General features: G+C 32.5%; 1 protein-coding gene across 1 annotated transcript in view; it reads left to right on the forward strand.

Annotated features, from left to right (window-relative positions):
- Positions 1 to 19,701, forward strand: part of URI1 (URI1 prefoldin like chaperone) — an 84,540-nt gene that overhangs the window by 47,396 nt on the left and 17,443 nt on the right. The window contains exons 2-4 of the mRNA XM_044664178.1: positions 579 to 613; positions 13,963 to 14,041; positions 15,088 to 15,223. Coding sequence (XP_044520113.1) covers positions 579 to 613; positions 13,963 to 14,041; positions 15,088 to 15,223 — 250 coding nt within the window. The remainder of the gene's footprint in view (positions 1 to 578; positions 614 to 13,962; positions 14,042 to 15,087; positions 15,224 to 19,701) is intronic.

Here is a 19,701-nt window from a genome sequence, read left to right on the forward strand (position 1 = left end):
GAATTCTTGGGAAAAAAATAGGCTGTTCAAAGCATTTTTTATCCTAAATGTATATTCTTGAAAATGCAGTACAACAGCATTGATGAATTTGTTTTTAATGCTTCAGAATAAAAATTACAGGTCAAAATACTTAAAGATGTACTGATAAAGTAAAATGGTTTCACTACTGCCTTATTTATTTCTTACTGAGGAGGTGTGGATATTACATTGGTGTCTTGTTATTTATAACATTTTCTTTTTCTACAAAATATGTAACATCGAAAACGGGTGTATAGATTGTGCAAAATCCTAGTTATCTTATATCATATGTCACCTAATAGTTATGAAGCAAGTATTGTACCCCAATACGAAGTGGAAAGCTGTAATTTGTCCTCCAGTTATCAGCATGCATTCGAGTGTTGTGATGGAGTACAGTGCTTAAAGACTAACATTCACTTCCCGGTGCATTGACAAATAAAAATGTCCACAGAGATGCTGCAAAATCTGTGAAGCTGCTGTTGTAGTTTTCAGATACAGTGACATTGCAGCTGTGTGCTGAGCCTTGTTTTTTCATAAGCAGTTATCTGTTTTAATGACAGGTGGTCACTGGCTGCCAAGAAAAGATCCAGCATTGGTAAGTGCAAACTGTTTGATTACATGCCTAAAATACTGACGAAGTATCCTACTTGTGTTTTAATAAAGTAAAATACAAATATTTCTTATATTTTCTTTAGTATTGTGGTTATTGAATGATCTTTTTGTTGCCTTTTTTAATGTGGTTCATCCTTTTCAGATGTTTATTTGCTTATAATATCTGTACTCAGTGTTTTGAAGTCCAGTGAAATATTTTTCCCTTTTAATTTCCCTTTTTTTAAAGAGTAAAAAAAAAAGCATAAAATTATAGAAGAAAACTATTTTTTTGAATCTGACTAATCTTAAAAATTGTCTTGAAATTTTTTTGAGGTTGAGAAGAATATTGAAATTCTTTTTTGTTTTTTTTAAATAAGCAGATAGAGCCAAATTAATTTTTTCAAAGTTTAAGAAACAGAAATTAAGAAATGTCTGCCTTTTCTTAGCATTCTCTCAGGACAACAGATTTTAGGGGAGGGGGTAGCTGAGAGAGGTGAGGTTAGGGTTACTTGCTATTTTATGTACCAATCTATGGTTAATATGACACATGCTTGGTAAATAACACATATGACATTTGAGGAAAATATACTACTTAATGGAGAATGAAATCTTATGAGTTACCATAAGGTATGGCAGTTGATCCTATAGATATCAAATTACAATATAGCCATGCTGTGTTTACCAAGATTTTACTGAGAGAACAACGGGAGCTTTTGTGATTATTGTCTGCAGGGTTATTGCAGAATCATAGGAACTGCCCCTTTTAGTGGTGAGATTAAACCTTTGGTTATACACCATCAAGCATATAATATTTTAAATTTATTTTAAGAGGCTTTTTCTTCATGCCTGAGAGATCTCCAAGGAAATAATTTATAGTTAGTGTATATCAAATGTTTTTTGGTTTAAATGCACATAAGCTGCAAGCAGTGGATAAGAGCAAAAAATCAGTCCAATCTGTATACATCATCATATTAAATTCTGACTATTTGCAGAAAATAATCTAAAAGTAATAAGTCATATATATATGCACACACATATACAAATATACAAGGGCTGCATTAATTTTCAATGAGAGGCATTATCATTGTACCCACCAGTGGGTTTCTATAATGTACCTTTATTTAGGAACTCTTTAATATGGCTCTTCCATATAAATTTAGACTAGTTAAATACTAGAAATACAAATTCCTGGTTTAGTTACAAATGCTTTTTTTGATTCCTCATATTTGTTTTTAGAGTAATTGGAAATAAATAATATAGTACATTTATTAGGATTTTAAACATGTCATTGTTTAACCTTTTGCTTTTGGGAAGGGAACAGGGAATTAGAAGATTGAGAATTGGGTTAAAAAGTTATTATTTTTTAAAAAACCCATACTATCTGCCTTAGAATCAATAATGTGTATTGGTTCCAAGAAAGAAGAGCTATAGGGGCTAGGCAGTAGTGGTTAAAGGATTTGCCCAGTGTCATATAGGAAGTGTCTAAGTTCAGATTTGAATTGAGTGGACCTTCCATTTCTAGGCCTGACTTTCAAACTGCTGAGCCACCTAGCTGTCCCCTAAAAGAGTTATTTATAAAACATATCTAAAATAATGAATCATTTTTACTAATCAGACAGTCATCATATATTAAATGTTTACTATTTGCCAATCACTGTGCTAACAATTAAAGATGTGAGGGGGGGAAAAGTATAGCATATTTGATCTGTTTGCCTATGTGTAACTTATCTAGAATATATCTGTATCAAAAAGTTTTAAAGGCCTTAATTGTTGAAAATTTCTTCTATAATAATTTCTATAATAATATAATATGTTAAGGAAGCAAATTTCCATTTTTTCCCTTAGAATGTGAGAGGCCACTTGAATCCAGATTTTGGGTGCATCACTATTTGCTGATATGTTTTTTCTATAGTTGATTCTATTAGAAGTCAAGTTTTTTTTCCCCAACCTTTACCTTCTGTCTTAGAATTCACTGAGCCATCTAGCTGATCCTAGAAGTCAAGTTTCTTTTACACTTGAACTTACTCTCATAAAAGTAGTTACTTTAAATTTTTTTTTAAAGATTAAATAAAAATGATTTGTTATTCAATAAACTCAGGAATTTCTACTTATGGGAATGTTGATTGAGAATTAAAATTTTTTTTTTAAACCCTTACCTTCCGTCTTGGAAGGCAGAAGAGTGGTAAGGGTAGACAATGGGGGTCAAGTGACTTGCCCAGGGTCACGCAGCTGGGAAGTGTCTGAGGCCAGATTTAAGCCTAGGACCTCCCATCTCTAGGCCTGATTCTCAATCCACTGAGCCACCCAGCTGCCCCCTGAGATTTTAATCTTGAAATCATTTTGCTAGCATAGCCAAACCAAATGTAGTCAATGATCACCTGTTTTTTGAAGACTAATATATTTTTGTCAGAAAAAGGTGAAAAAACCCAGATATGTGATGCTTATTGTTGATATTTGATTATCTTTACTTGTGCATATTTGAGAGCCTTTTTATTTAGAGGTAATGATGGATACACTTTTGGTTCTAGGATGAACTCACTTAACATCTTTTTAATGAGAACAAGTTTTCACAGTCAGTATCTTTAGTATACCAGTAGTAAGAATGGTTTAGCCTCAAAACAAAACAAAAACAAAAATCCAGTAACAGTATACAATACTTTAGATCTTTTGTAGGATAATACACCTTTTTTTTGTACTTCTATGTAGGATTTTTTTTCCTCCCTTATAAGTAAGTAGGTTCAAGTAACATTACTTAAAATTTTAGCCTGATAATTGCCCTTGACTAAGTTAAAGTTTGTGCACACTTAATTTTGCTGGATAAGATGACAGATTTATATTTAGTGAGTCACGAGTTGTAGAAACTATGAGTTGGAAGTGACTTTAGAGATCATCTGGTCCATTTTGTTGTAAAGATGATTTTGGGAGTTCCACAGATATGTTACTTGATTCACTAGGCTTGTGTTTGTGTGGAGCCTAACTGTGGAACTCTTCATCTTTACTTAGAGGGTATCAAGAAGTTATCTCTTTGACTGGTATAGCGGACAGAGATGGACAGGAGTCATTGTCCAGTTAGGGGTTTCTTTGGGTTTGGTTATAAACTTTTCTAGGAGTTAATTGCCTGGACCCCAAGAAACCCTTACTGAACCCAACCCTCTCAGGGAAAGACTGAATGACTGCCATGGCGCCTTGGACTTTGCATAGCCAAAGCTTGATAGACAGTCTTCCCCAGTTCCTTCTTCTTCCCTCTATTGCCACTGTATCTCCAAAGGAGCTTTATCTGACTGTTAGTTTGATAACAAATTAATTTAATATATTGAAGTATCAAGGATGGGTAAGGTGAGTGGGGTTAGGTAGCCTTGCCCTGCCACAACAACAAATGAGGTCCTTGGTACTTAGCCAAGCCTTCTGGCCTTGGCCAGGAGTTTCAACTACCTTTCTAGCTGGTAGCAAAACTAAACTACAGACAAAAGGTTAATGAAGTTCTCTCTTAAATTGGCACAGGATAGGACAGTGAGTCTTTGAGGTTGGCCCAGCAAGCTTGTCGGGTCCATATCCCTTCTAGCTGCTGGCAGATGTCTAAATTTTTCTCCAATGATATAGTCCAGAAGTAGGAACCCTATCAAGTCTATAGGGAAATAGAAATCCAGGGAAACCCTCAGGAAGTATTGGTAGACTCTAGAGGCTGGGTAAAAGTCCTCCATCTCCTTTAGAGTCCAGAGATGAAGACCCCTTCCAAGGTTCTTTCTTCATATCAACCCCCACTTTTCATTCCAACCGCTGCTCCTGTCACTCAAAATTACTTTTCCAATGTTCCAAACCTTCTCTGTGCCAACTGTTCCTTACACTGTTCTTTGTTCAGACACTTTAAGCAACAGAGAACTTGCTGCAACCTTTTGAAGCAACAAATTCTATTTTTTTTGTATAGCTCTCATTGGTAGGAGTTTTATATTTATTGAGCTAAAATCTACCTCTGGCAACTTCTTCCTATTGCCCTTTGCCCTCTGTGGCAGAACCATGTCAAAATCTTTTAAAAACAAATGAGAAATGTGACAGTTCTTCAAAGACTTGAAGATAGTTGTCATGCATCTTTGTTTCTAAGTATTTCTTCTTTTAGCCCATTGTTCTAGTTAGTCATAAGATTTAGAATTATTAAGAAATACTTAGAGGTTATCTGGTCCAAATCTTTTATTTGCAAGATGAGAAAACCTGGCTCCAAAAGCCAGTCACTTGTATAAGGATACACTTACACAGATAGCAGGTTCAAGATTTGAGCCCTCTGACTCCAAAAGCAGTATTATTTCCACTATACCACATGTTGTATTTTCTGTCTTCTCAGTATGCTGGTATTCCTATGGACATTCTTTGTTAATATATCCTTCCTAAGATATGGCATCTAGCACCATACATTTAGAGGTATACAGAATTTCTAGAATTTATCTATTCCATCTTCATTTCGTACATGAGGAAATTCACTCTCCCAAGAGATTAAGTGATTTGTCTAGTGATACAGTCAGTATTCTCTGAGTTTAAATATAGAACTCTTACTATCCTGTCCAAATACCACTTGAATGGTTTGACCAGGGCAGCATATCACCACATTCAAGATAATATGCATCTGTCAATGCAAGCTAAGATTTTTTTTGGGGTTGTAATTTCATAATATTTATGAAGTCTACTAAAACACAGATTTTTTTCATGCACACTATTGTCCATCAAGACATTCCTTCGTTCTGTACTTGATTTTTTGAACCCAGGTTTTTTACTTTCATTTATATCTATTTTGATGGTTCTTTGATCTTATTAATAATTCTTGATCAGTTAATAAGCATTTATCAAGCACTTATTTTGTATCAGACTCAGATATGCATCTCCCTGTTAAATTATTTTTTTTAGACTTAACCCATTGTTATTGTAGAATACAAGGCAAAGATTAGGTCTTTGGAACATTGCATTAAAGATTTTATAGTTGATACTAACCCATTAATCACTATTAGATCCAGTCATTCAAGTAGTTCTAAACATCCCCTCCTCCATATTGTCCTTAAAGATATATCAGGAAACATTGTCAGATGCCTTGTTAAAAACTAGATGTGTACCACATCTACCACCTTTTCCTAATTCAAGTGTCTAAGAACTATCAAAAAAAGAAATATGTTTGATTTCATATGGCTTGTTTTGATGACTACAAGCTTTTCATTACCATTTTTCCCCCTTTCCAAATGCTTCCAAATGAAATTCCCATTGAGATATATTGTAGAATTTAGCTAGGATTTAAGTCAATCTTGCTAACTGTTGTATAGTTTGAAAACTCAACCCTTTTGCCTTTTTTTTTTTAAATGAAGACAATTGCCCAAGTCTAGGACAATTTTCCAGAAATCACTGATCGCAACTTAGCAACCCATTTGTTGGTAAGTTCTCAGGGATTCATTTTGAGCTTGATCTCTCTAGAAAACCTACAATCCACAAAAAGTTAGGCCCTTTTCATATAGATTGTTATGTAGCTATAATGTCCTTGTCCTGGTCTTAGAGTTGATTGTTCTTAATTTAGCAGATTTGGCTTAGTTTTTCCTCCTCTTACCATCTTCTTTGTATCCAGTTTTTGTCTTCTGTTGTATTAATCATCTTTCCCACCTTTGTGCCATATATAGTTTTTCTAAACATGACATCTATGTCTTTATCCAAGATGTAGAGCATAACAGGATCAGAAATTGCTTTTCCATTTGAAACCTCTTTCTAAGTTGATCTTGATCCATATGAACACAACTTTGGGCCCAGTTAATCAATGAATTGGAATCTACCTAGCTCTAACTTTTACTTCTTTCTATCTTGTCCATGAGATTTTGTCATGATAAGCTTCAATTAAAAGGATTTTTACTTGTTAGCAAATAAAAGTCTGAAGTTGACTACCTTCTCATTCAAAAATTGCATCTCTTCTTAGCAAGAAGTTAACCATGTGGTCAACTCTCATTTACTCCAGGGCTTAATTATGCACACCTTTGCTTCTCTCCTCTCACAAACTTTATAATAGTGTTATCATTCATTGCCTTTGCTACCAGAAGATGGAAAGAAATAGGAAGCTAAGACTTCTGGAATTTCTGTGAATTTCACTTATCAGTTAATTCATCCATGCCGTATATAGATATCAAGGTTGAGTCTGAATAACATTGCCAAAGTATTTCCATTAATCTTTTGAGGGAACTGTAAGGATTTATTTAAGGTTAGAGAAGTAAAGATATGAAACTGACCTCATTTGTGTATGTGATCTGACTACTAAATAATGATACTAATTTTGCTGTGGCCTTTTGGATTCAGAACTGTTCAGGGGGACATGTTGCAAAATTTCAACATTGAAAGAACTAGGTTAGCTAGTTGAACATTAGCTTTATTGTATAGGTATCAGTATAAAAATGAATCTTCTCTTTTTTAGTATGGCAAAGTATCAAATTTGGTGTAGTTAAAACAAATCTGTAGTAGTGATATAGTAAGAGTTTTTGGGGGAAATGAACTAATGGGGAAGATGTTCATCATGAGGCAACCACTCAATGACTTATAAAACCAATCAAAATATGGCATTCATATATTAAATTTGGATGATGAAATACTTAAATAAAGTTGCTACAACAGTTTTACCAATGTGAAATAGATGAAAAAATGATAAAATGAAGTTGCCGATAGTAGTAGATAACATGTACAATAGTACTTTAAAGTTTACAAAGCACTGTATATATGTCAACTCGTTTTGAGATTAAATTCAGTGTATTTTAATCTTTCAAGAGAAATTGGATAAGATATTTTTCAGAAAAACTCTGAATTTAATAGTTATGAAAAATTTTGTGTTTAAGATCATCTGTAAACACAGCTTCAAGGCTTTCACTGAAAAATTCCAAAATTTCCAAAATTCAAGAAAGTTTGTATGTGAAAAACAAAAATGAAGAAACTTACTTTTTTGTTTCCTTTGACATTAGTTTGTTCATGTAAATTTCAACCCACCAAGGAGAAATAGTTAATCAGTCTCATTATATAGAAGTTCTTAAGAATTTGAGAGATTCTGTTTGATACAAAAGGAGAACTCTTTGGTTCAATGATTAGCTTTTTTATCATGATAGTATTCTAGCACACATTTTTTTTTTTTTTTTTGGTGAAATACTCTTTCACTTAAAAATGTATTAGACTGATTATCTACCTTATTCACCAGACTTGGTTAAGTGTTATTTGACTATTTCCAATACTTAAATAATAGATATTTGTCACTATTTAAATCATTACTTTTTAGCCATCAGAGACATTTTCAAATATTATATGTCACTTGGTAGGGAACATAAAGGTTGATAGGCAATTCCAAATTGTGAATGTAATTAACTTTTGAACTGTACTCAATGAAGTTTTCTTCCTTGTCACACTCCTAAACTGCCTTCCTTTACCATCCAACTAGTCTGTGTGTTCTATAAATGCAAACTAAGCCTAGATCAGAAGCAAAATCAAAATTAGAAGGATGCATCTCCTGAGAAAATCTTGTATGCTTGTAAGCCTGTGGTACTGCTTCTCTCTTTTTATGGAGAATTGAGGTAACTATAGAGCACCTACTATGTATCAGGTACTATGTTGAGTACTTTACAGTTATTGTATGATACTCACAGCAATCCTGAGAGGTACGTGTGATTATTATTATCTCCATTTTGATGATGAAGAAACTGAGACAAAGAAGTAAAGTGACTTGCCCAGAGTAATACTCTATAGTAAGTGTCTGAGGTCAGATTTGAAAGTTAAATCTTTTGGCCCCCGTACTCTGTGTACTGTGGTGCCACCTAGCCGCCCCATGAATATTTGTGTATGTTTTACCAGTAGTAGACTGGTAAATACCCTTCATCCTCTTAAGTTCCTGGTCTGTTTTGGAGGATATGAGAATGGTTACTAAATTTACTAGTATTGCTAGACTTGCCTAACAGACTTATGTTCATATAATTTTTAACTTTTAATTTTTTACTAGTTTTTCCTTCTTATCCCTTGTTTTCAGTCTCATCATCAGGTAGTGCAGGTACTGTTTCCCTGATTTTAAAGATAAGAGTGGAGACACAGAGAGGTGGTTTTCCAAGATCTTACAACTAGCTGGTTATATATAGTTTGTGGTAGGGCTGGAACTGAAAGTCAGTCCCTGTTACTGTAACTCAGTGTTTATTTTATTAGATGAAGATGTCTAACTGTTAACAGCATAAATAGGAGTGCTGGAGTTTGAGTCAGGGCTTGAATTCCACATTAAACAAGGCCATGTGACAGTAGGTGAGTCACTTTATCTTTCAGAGCCTCTGTAAAATGAAGATAATATGATATGATATAATATCATACCTTATAGAGTCGAGGGGAAACACTTTGCAAACCTTAAAAGTTTATAGACAGGGGGCAGCTGGGTAGCTCAGTGGATTGAGAGCCAGGCCTAGAGACGGGAGGTCCTGGGTTCAAATCTGGCCTCAGACACTTCCCAGCTGTGTGACCCTGGGCAAGTCACTTGACCCCCATTGCCTACCCTTACCACTCTTCCACCAAGGAANAGAGAGAGAGAGAGAGAGAGAGAGAGAGAGAGAGAGAAAGAAAGAAAGAAAGAAAGAAAGAAAGAAAGAAAGAAAGAAAGAAAGAAAGAAAGAAAATTACCAGATGAGATACTTGGACTAGTTTGTGCATTTCCAATAAGAAGCATCAGATTTTCACATATGAAAAATAAAAATAAGCACATGTATGTTCATGGACTTCTTTTGACCAAACCTGTTTCTCAAGAGTTATTAGGAAGAGTGTTGGGTCTTATATTTTGCTAGCCTTTGATAGTGAGTTTCATGCATCTACATTGTACTTTAGTATGTCATTGATTTATTAACAAAATGTAGTGACTGATATTTTAAAAATGATTAGTTTTTCCTTATTAATGATTTCAGACGGTAAAACAGAGACATGAAAGATCTAATTGCTCAAGCTGTTCTCATTGCTTAATTCAACCATACTGTTCCTTCTGGAAAATTCAGCTTTAAATTTTTCCTCATGTCTCCTTCTCCATCCCTGTAACATTGTTCATATGCTTGCAACTTTTTTAGGATGTTTTTAAAGAAAGGTAAATCTCAACTATATACACAAACTTACAGGGATGTAAAAATCTTGCCTTGTGTCTTCAAAGAATGTTTTGTCTGCAAGGCACTTTTGCAGTATATATTCTGTGCTGGACATACATACAGTGAGTGTACAGTAACTATTTGCATAGTTGAATTGAAAGTTGTAAGCTCAGACTTCTTTTGACAAGAGTGATTTTTTTTTCCTGTCCAAATCTAGAAATGCCTCATAAAATTGCCTCTCCTTCAGTAGTTAGTGGTTTATAGTTTTATGAAAGCTTTCCTTAAATGAAACTCATCATCTTGAAAAATTATCACTCAAGTCCATGGTCTCTTTAAACTTTAAAATAGTCCAAATTAAAACTCTACATATACCTGGACAAATTAAAACACCTCATTTAGGAGGAATTTTAACAACAAAAAATCCCCTGCAAATTTTAATAATTGAATAAGATTTTGAAATAAATTGCATTTTATTTCTGTCTAGGAAAAATATTTTTATGGTAAAGATGTTAGAAAATAACAAAAGTTGACTGGAGATTTTTGTTGGAATTGGCATCAGTCAACTTTCCTTGCTTACAAGACCTTCCAATTAAAAAAAAAAAATTCATCAAATCTTATTGCTTTTAACCAGTGATTAAATCTCTTTCTCTCTCTCTCTCTTTTTTTTTTTTGGTGTCTTAAGCTGGTCCCAGAAGTCCTTGTGTTACTTTTATCCTAAGCAAGTGATGTAGAACTTTGTCCTTTCTCTCAACAGTTATTCTTCTTGTCAATTGCATTCATGAAGATGATCAGAGACATTGCGACACTCTTGTTTTTTATGGTTTTCACGCTACCTTAAAAGTGAAACATTTCTTAGGGGATTAGTGCTGATCTATAGGGTTAAATTTCACCCTTATCCTCCCTACCAGCAACCCCCCTCTTTATTTTTGGCAAAAAGAAATTGAGGACTCATAAACCTATGTGATTGGCAGGACTCGAAAGAAAGAAACACAAGTCCCCTAGATTGATCCCTTATTATTAATGTTTCATGCCTTTACTTCTAGGAAGAATGTATTCTGTGTGTTTGTACCTTCGTTAAAGTTCTTAATGAGAGATTTAAAGCTTTATTTATATTGTTTCACTTATCAGAATTTTTTTTTACCTTTACCAACCTGGATGATAATGTGAAAAAGCAACTATAAATTAACGGGACTATATTATCAGACAAATTCTGTGTCAGATATTTCATACTTGCCTAAATTGTGTTTTCTCTATCCCCATTGTAAATTTTTATTTTTAAAAGATAAGTGAAAGACAGTGGAGTGGAGAGGGAGTTAACCCTTTTTTGGGTGATGGGAGGGTAATACAACACTGACGTTTTGCACATTAGAGACAAGTAGTCTTTGGAGATATTTTAGTTGTTACTGTGCCTATAAGCCCCATCTTTTCTCTTTAGTTTTTGATCAAAATAATTTTTCAGTTGCAAAATTGAATGAAGCACAAAAGTTTCTTTTTTTCTTTCAAAGCATTAAGTAATAAAATGAGAACAATATTGAAACCTTTTAGGGAAATAGAAAGAACCCTTCTGTATGTTAGTGTATGTATATACTCAGTGTAACTTTTTGATCTTGTATTGCAGGAGCTGTGCTCTCCTAACTAAATTATTTAGGGTAACTGTTTAGAGATCACTATCTTGCCAAGTATTATACACTGGACATTCAGGCTCACTGACTAATTCAGCCTTTAGAAGAGTTCTTCAAGTTGTAATTTTTCCCAATCAAGAACACTGCTTGACTCCCACTGGCCTACTTTCTTCAGTGACAGCATTTTAAAACATCCTGCTTCATATGCTTTTTCCTTTGAAGTGGCTTTTATTTAGTTTTATTCTGGTTCAAAAATACCATTGTTGAGAGCATATGAGAAATAAAATCTCAGAAATAACTGAACTTCACATTCTAACTACTTTCCTGTATGTACACATATTATTTCTTAGAACAGAATTGTTAGAAGCACAGTGCCTGGCACATAGTAAACATTTAATAAATTTTTATTAATGATTGGTGAGTTTAGTTTTGATGACTTAGAGAACTCAGACTGATTCGAAGCAGATTTTTTTTCTCTTTGCTGATATCAATCTCATCATAAATTTGAATATGTAGAGAAGATTTTTTCTTTTAGTGAGAAACTTATTTTTCCATATACAGTATGCTAATTCTAATACTGCTTTCTAAACACAACAACATTTCATCAAGATGTTTGGCTTGTATAAAATGTGTATATAAATAACAAAAAACCAAAAAATTTTAAAAAGTATTACATAGTAGATTTAGTAAATTTCATATAGGTATTAAGAATGTCTTAGTAAGGAAGGAATAGTTCTTGAGTAATGCTTTTTCCTCTGAGAATTTAAAAAGTGACGTTTCTAGGCACTACGTAGAAAAATCAATATTTTTTATATGAAATATCCCCCAGAGATATCTTATGTGCTGCTTTTGAAATAAATGTTTGTAAGGAAGATTTTTGAAAGAGATTTGAACAAATCATAAAGGTAATAATAATATAAGAGTAAATGTACTAGAAAAAATGTCAGATTAGATAAGAAATGGTTTCTAGTTTTGTTTTCATACTCACTAGTTGTAAGGCCTTTGTTGATCTTTTAATTTAAAGTTGCCCCTCCGCTTTGTAGAATCTCATCTGTGATTTGAAGTTATCGATACCTGACAATTAAAACTAGATCATAGGCCTAGAGCTAGAAGAGGTTTAGAGGCCTTTGAGTCTAACCTCATTTTACAGATGAGGAAGAAATGGGAAGTAGTGAGGGGATTACATGGTAAGTAGATGAAGTGGGAATTTGAACCCAGGTTTCGCTGATTCCAAATCCAATGTGCTACACTGTCTCTGATGTTTTGAAGGTGAATGAGAAAATACCTAAAATAGATCATAGGTAGACAACTATAGGTTGTTTTTTTATTAGATATTTTACTGTTGACTCAAAAGTAGGTTAATTACAGTAATAATTTTTATTTAACTCTGTTATCAGAGATCTTTCATTAGTGACCTAATATTTTTTCCACCCCCCTCTGTATGTTTGACATCTTTTTTTACAAAATTGTTTTGTTCATATTTCTATCAACAGTACCATCTCTGCTTAACTATATTTTGACTCTCATTTACTTTTTTTTTCTTAAACCTTTACCTTTTGTCTTAAAATTAAGTATCTGTTGCAAGGCAGAAAGGAGCAGTAAGGGCTAGGTAGTTGTTTAAGTGACTTGTCCAAGATCACACAGCTTAAGTCAAATTTGAACCCAGGACTTCCCATATCCAGACTCTTTATCCACTGAGCCACCTAGCTGTCTCCTCATTTACTTTTTCTGTGTTCATTGATTACAATCCTAGAAGAGAATCCTTTTGAAACATTGTCACTACCCCAGAGATGGTGAAAAAAAGAGCATTTTTGCTTAAACTGTTTTGGAATGAGGAGCTGAACATAATTAACACTGGGGGAAACTAGATAAAATAGTGAATTTAAATGCTATTTCAATACTTTTTAAACTCCCAGAATATTGGTTGCCCTGTGCTCAAAATTTAAAAAAATGTTCTTTTCTTTTAAAATTTAAATATCCTTTCCCTTTCATCCTTTACATCCACTGGAATAAAAAGAAAAACAAAACTCATAGTTAAGAAAAAATGAATTTTTACAGTGGCAGTGTCCAAAAAGATATGAGATCTTCTGCATCTTTACTGACATAATATTGCTAAACTCATGTGTTATTTTTTTCCTCTGTAATTTCTTAGAAGAGTCTGAATATTTTCATTTTAGCCATCTTTTCTTTCTTCATTCCCTGTTTGCATCTCCTCATGATAACCCTCCTTTTATTGTTTCTTTGATTACCATTTCTTCATTGCATCCCTTCTTTTTAAACATTATTTAAGCATGAGAAGAAACATTTTTAGAAAGAATTGTGTTCGGTTTTGTGATGTTAATGTTTTGTTTAGAGTCTGTCTTCAAAAATTTCAGTTTCCATTATAATACATGGTAGGTCAGAGCTATTGCTAAACAGATTTGTTAATAAAATGATTTTAAAACAAAAATGATTTAATCTATTTAGTTGCTAAGTGTAGGTTTTAAAATTAGTTTATCTAGCCAAATGGTAGTCTGTCTTCTGATTCAACTGGTTTTTTTTTTTTTTTTTTTTTTTTTTTTTTTTTTTTTTTTTTTTTGGTGTACGTTTATTTAGTATTTGGTGCTAAGAATGGATTAATCTCTGTTTGTCAACAGGAAGAAGGTAGAGCATGACTATGAGGCTCTTCAAGAAAGACTCAGCACATTGCCTGATAAACTCTCTTATGATATTATGGTATGTATTGGGTACTTCATTTAAAGAGATGTGCTTAACCATTTTATTAACTGAGAATATTGTGATAGCATCAAGGTATATTATTCAACTTTATGAAAGTATACTTAATAATACAATAATTATAACCATAGCTAAGCATTTACTTTAGTTCTTGTCTTTTAGATCTGTCATAAATTTTCATATTAATGATACACAAGAACTGATGGCATAAATGCTAACAAAATTTGACATTTTGGGTATGCAGATCTATTGTGTAGAAAACTACAGTTATAGATAGAAATACGGCATTTAGTCACTTCCTGTTACCCAAGCAAGAACAGGACATAATGTTTTGTAATTCACGGAATTAAGCTCTGGGATATTGATTTTTATATAAAAAGGTGCTGCTAATTTTTTTCTTAATGATCTTCATATTGACATAGTCATCTATTCTTAGTCCCTGAACTTGAATCTTTTAGTCTAAGTGTATTCCTCTTGTAAACTTTATCCATGTTATCTATACTAATCTTGTATATATAATTCTCCCATATATAAACTTGTTAAAGCCATTTATTTTTAAATTTGTGTTTTATAAAAGCATTGTTTTATTAGAATTAATTTTTACTTTGTTCTTTATAAAGCTAAACTCCAGAATGATGCTTCATCAATTTATATTTCATTACAAATTTGCTTTCTTCAGAATTGTTGAGTAAACCAAAAATGTGTACATTTATGATCCTATGTTTTATAAGCTTATGAAAAATGACAGTTTGAATTTCTTTAACCAAGATTCATTAACTAAACTCAGAGCCCAAAGACAGGAAATTTGGTGCTGGATTTCTCCCTCTACTAGACCCATTTTACATTAATTCAAAAACCAAAATAGGTTTTCAGATTAAAGTACTAAGCTTAAATTTAAAAACGAATGTGCAGTTGTGGGTTTTTTTGGGGGGAGCAGAATTTAATATACTTATTTAAATTACTTTTAAGGTATTAAAAGTTATTTGGCACAGATAATATTGACTTTATGACATGTATTTTCAATTTTTTTTTCTTTTGGACTACAGGTACCTTTTGGTCCTCTTGCCTTCATGCCAGGACAACTTGTTAGTACCAATGAAGTCACAGTTTTACTTGGGGACAACTGGTTTTGCAAATGCTCAGCAAAGCAGGCTGTAGGTTTAGTAGAACATAGGAAAAAACGTATGTATTCCTTTTAGTGGGTATTTCATAAATTATGTGTGTGTATGTTTAAACATAGATAAAGATATCTATATATATGCATATATAAAATATATTTTGGCCCAGAAATCATCAAATTTACAAATTATTCATTACTGAAAAAGTTCCTTCCTTGCTCTATTAGTCAAGAATTGCAGCAGCTGAGTTGGACTGCTAAAATAGAATATTATAAAACTTTGGCAGTTGTAGATGAAATATCTGGTTTGGCAGTAATGGTTATTCATTTGTACAAATTAGAAGTATTATGTGCAGTTTAAAACTTACAGGTGATTGAATTTGCTTTCATATTCTCATTTTGGTACATAGTATTATAGCTAGCAGTGAAGATTTGTTTTCTATGCTCCAAATTTAGACAAAAATTGGAAATTTTAAACATAAGCTTTTTGATTTGGAAGAAATTGTGATTTTCCTCTAAATATTTAATAAATTGTATTCTTTTTTAAATTACATTTGTTGGTACTAATTTCAATTAGGTTGTTTTAATATGTGTTAAATATTATTTTCATAGACTTATCATCCTACTTACTGCCTATATATGATCTCAGTTCTAAAATTTTTAGTTTACATGAACTTTAAAATCTTTAAAACCTGTGTGAAGAGGACTGTTCAAACTGAAATAATGCTCTTATGTTTACTGGGTGGTTTGAGGTCCTTCTATTTTTACTTAGGCATTTGTTATGTCATATATTTCAATCATTTTTCTCTCCAAAATTATTAATAACCTAATTTGATTACTATTTCATTGAATGAGCTGACTTTGCTTATAGTCCTGTTGTTTTATCTAAAGTAGCCATTATCTGAAAAATCCATTAAAAAAATTTAGGTTTATGAAATTTTTGGACTAATGTTCTTGCCACATGTGGCCATGAAAATAGAACTCTGGTTTTGAGAGTCTAGCTCTTCCAATATGCAGAGTTTTTAAAAACATTTTTTTCAAACAATCTTTCTCTGGAAATCTACATTAGTTTTCTTTTGCATAAATGAAATAAGGCTAGGTGATATTAAAGCTACTATTATAGGTATATTAATCCCCTGAAGAGTTAGTTTCTTCACCTGTACATAGCTGGGTAGTGGTACCACGTTGGCTGCAAAACCAATTTTGTAGTAGAATTCTAGGAACAAAAGCAGATCATTTCCTCTGTGGATTTAAACTGACACATTTTTCTTTCTTGTGAATATTATCTAGAGTAACATGAGCATTTGTTTAGGCAATAGATTACATTTATAGAGTGCTTTTTTCAGAGTTACAAAACACATTTTAAAGAATTTTATTGATGCTTTTTATATCACTTTCTACAGCAACCATATAATATATTGTTTTGATAAGATGCATGCAGATATTGTTATCCTCATATTATATAGACTAAGAAACTGAGCCCAGAGAGGTAAATGATTAGCACATCTAATAAGTGGTAGGAGACCAGTACTTGAACGTAGGTCTTCTTTTATCTTTAGCCCAGGGCTCAACTTTGGCACACACGACTCATTTGCTTGAACTAAAAAAAAAAAATGTAATGTAATGTTTGGGAGAACTGGAATAATTTTTAAAAAGCTCTTTTACTAGCAGTAAATAACTTGGACAAGTTCATGGCTGCTGAAGTTTGTGTATTTGAGAGAGCAAAATTTTAAATACTTTTCCCTAATCTGCTAGATTAATATAATATTTTTTGTATCTAGCATGTGTAATTGTGCAAAAAATGAGAATTGTAACTTTGAATAAAGCTGCCCAAAGTGCTGGCTTATTCGTTGAAATCTTGTTTAAAATAATTTTTAGAACACATATCAGTTTGTTTAAGAAACTGTTTGGGTCAACATGTTTTAAATGTATTGTTGCAGTAATTTTTAATTACTTTGAAGAAAATATTGTCTTCAGCTATATTATAGTCACCTCTATGTTGTAAAAAGGTATTCTTTGAGTATTTGGCATTCATGAGCAAAAAAATCCCTTTGAATTAAAAATACATCTGCATGTTAATTTTAGTTGAAGTCCAAAGAACCAGAGAGAGAATTTGAGCAATGTTTGAGAATTTACAGTGTATATTAGTGTTTCCATTAGGGTCTTTTTTCTAGGAAATGGAATTTATATCTCATGTAGGGCTCTGTCTTTATACTAATAGTATATACTTGATGCTATTAATGATTTAAGTTAACTTTCTCAATTCTTTTGCATTGATTCTCAAAATATTTGACAGAAAATATTTTGTTATATAAATACAAGTATTCCTTGTGGAATTTTGGAGTGACAACTTTTAAAGTAGGGGAGAAATTCAGAAAACATGAAATTTCGAGAAAAAAAAATGGATTTTGTATGTTCCTTTAGAATGAATTTTTTTGGACTTCACCAAGGTGAAGCTGAAAAGAAGCTGTTACTGGTTTTGTCTTTGGATACTAACTTTTTGAAAACATAGTTATGGGAGTTACTTTAATACTTGTCAAAAGGATTTTCAGATCAGAAAATATCCTTTTCTCGTTTTATAAATTGAATTTGGAAAGACCAGAGAAAGAATGGTTAAAGGATAATTGGAAGTTTTCTTTGTACTTTGGAAGGTTGCAGTGAGCTGTGGGGGGGAAAGAGTGACATTTGGAGGATACCAGTGGGCAAAACTTTTATTTCCTTAAACTATTTTTCCTGTTGATAAAAGCCTGAAACAACAAGATGATTTTGCAGTTTTGAAGTATTATTCTTCATCTTAAAACATTTTTGATATCAGTTGACAAAATAAGTGTTTTACTATTTCTTGTTTTGTAACATACTGTTGTCATCAAATTGATTTCCTTTAAATCAATTCTGTAGAAGTTTATGGAATTCTAAAGTGTTGATTTTATTTTGTCTTTGAGGTGAATTTTTTTCCTCCAGAAGAAAACGTTTGTAATGTCATTATGGGAGTCAGTGAGCAAATAGAATTCAGTATGCAGACATTTTTCTTTATGGACATATTTTCAGGAATGTGTTCCATTTGTTTACATGAATGTATAGATGTAAGTGAATTGAATTTGAATTTTATATTATGGGCATTAAAAAAAACATTTAAATGAAGAAGAAGAAATACTGGCTAAGAAGATAGGTCTCTGTGTCTTTAGAGATTTTTTGAGTCTGACTTTAAGAGAGCAAGTATTATTTAGAAATGGGTTTTTCAAATAAGTTTATCTAAAGCCGTGATTTTGCTATCCTGTGCTTGCATGTCTCTCTTGGAAAAATCTTTTAAAGTATACATATAAAGAGCCTTCTTTAAAAGTTTTATTGTTAAAAACTTGATTTCTTGATACTTAGAAGCAAGATAGTTTGGTTAGTACAACTAAAATGTTTGAAAAAAGAACTTTTCATGTACTCTAATCTTTAAAACAGACCAACCCTGGCCACACACAGGTCTCCTAATTGGAAGTGGATGATAAAGATGAAGCTGCTGTAGTGGAAACCAAATGAATAATTCAACTCAGCTATATTAATATTTAATTGAGTGCCCATGGGGTGTGCAACGTTTTACTAGGGGCTATAAGGTAAGATCTTATGGAATATAGAACAGCCTGGCCCCTGTTAGGGTTCTTTATATCAGTTTTTAGGTTTTTAAGATAAAGTACCTTACACATAGTAGGCCCTCAACAATATCTGTTGAATGAACAAGATGAATTTTGTTTTCTCTATGTGATAATTATTTTAATTTATTTGGCACTTTTTGTGACAATATTTTATTCCCATAACACAACTTCTCGTACCTTAGAATGCAGTGTTGTGTTTTTTTGTATTAAAATATGTCGTTTGGCCATAGATTAAAAGACAGCAAAGTGTTTGGTATGAATTGAGTCATTTGTGATAGGGAAGTATTGTCAGGCCTTTTCTAGACTATGGGACATCAAGCTTTGTGTCAGGATACAGATACCACAATATAGGTAAATTGGTTCCTAGTTAGTGCCAAAAGTTGCTTCTTTTGTTAACTGCATCTGAGCTTAAGGAAAGTTGAGTACAGCTTAAGGATACTAAAATTTAATCTTTAGTAGGAAATGTAGAAAGTACTACTTATGTCTTTAGATAGAAAGTAAATTCATTCATGCCAGAAGTGGGAGTGGGATGGAGCTCTGAAATTTGCATAAGAATCTTAATAATTTCCTGAGAATAATGTGTGAAACAAGTATGACTGTGGGTATAGCTACATGTTCAAGTTTGGTTAAAGAAAACCTGAAAATAATTTTAAATCATTATTGAAAATAATTGGGAAGGTAGCATGGCATGTAGGTAAGAAGGCTGGCTTTAGAGTCAAGAAGTACTTTCTCTGACAAATAGTAGTTATATGTGGGCAAGCCACCTAGCCCCTCAGTGTCCCCAAATAACTTTAGGGATGAATTGCCAATTTGCATAAATGAGAGTTTCTATAGCATGAATTCTCAACATTAATAAAATCCTTGGTAAAAACCAAAACTTAACATAAAAATTATACCCAAGC

The sequence above is a fragment of the Gracilinanus agilis genome, chromosome 2, assembly GCF_016433145.1.
Source record: "Gracilinanus agilis isolate LMUSP501 chromosome 2, AgileGrace, whole genome shotgun sequence".
Lineage (NCBI taxonomy): Eukaryota > Metazoa > Chordata > Mammalia > Didelphimorphia > Didelphidae > Gracilinanus > Gracilinanus agilis.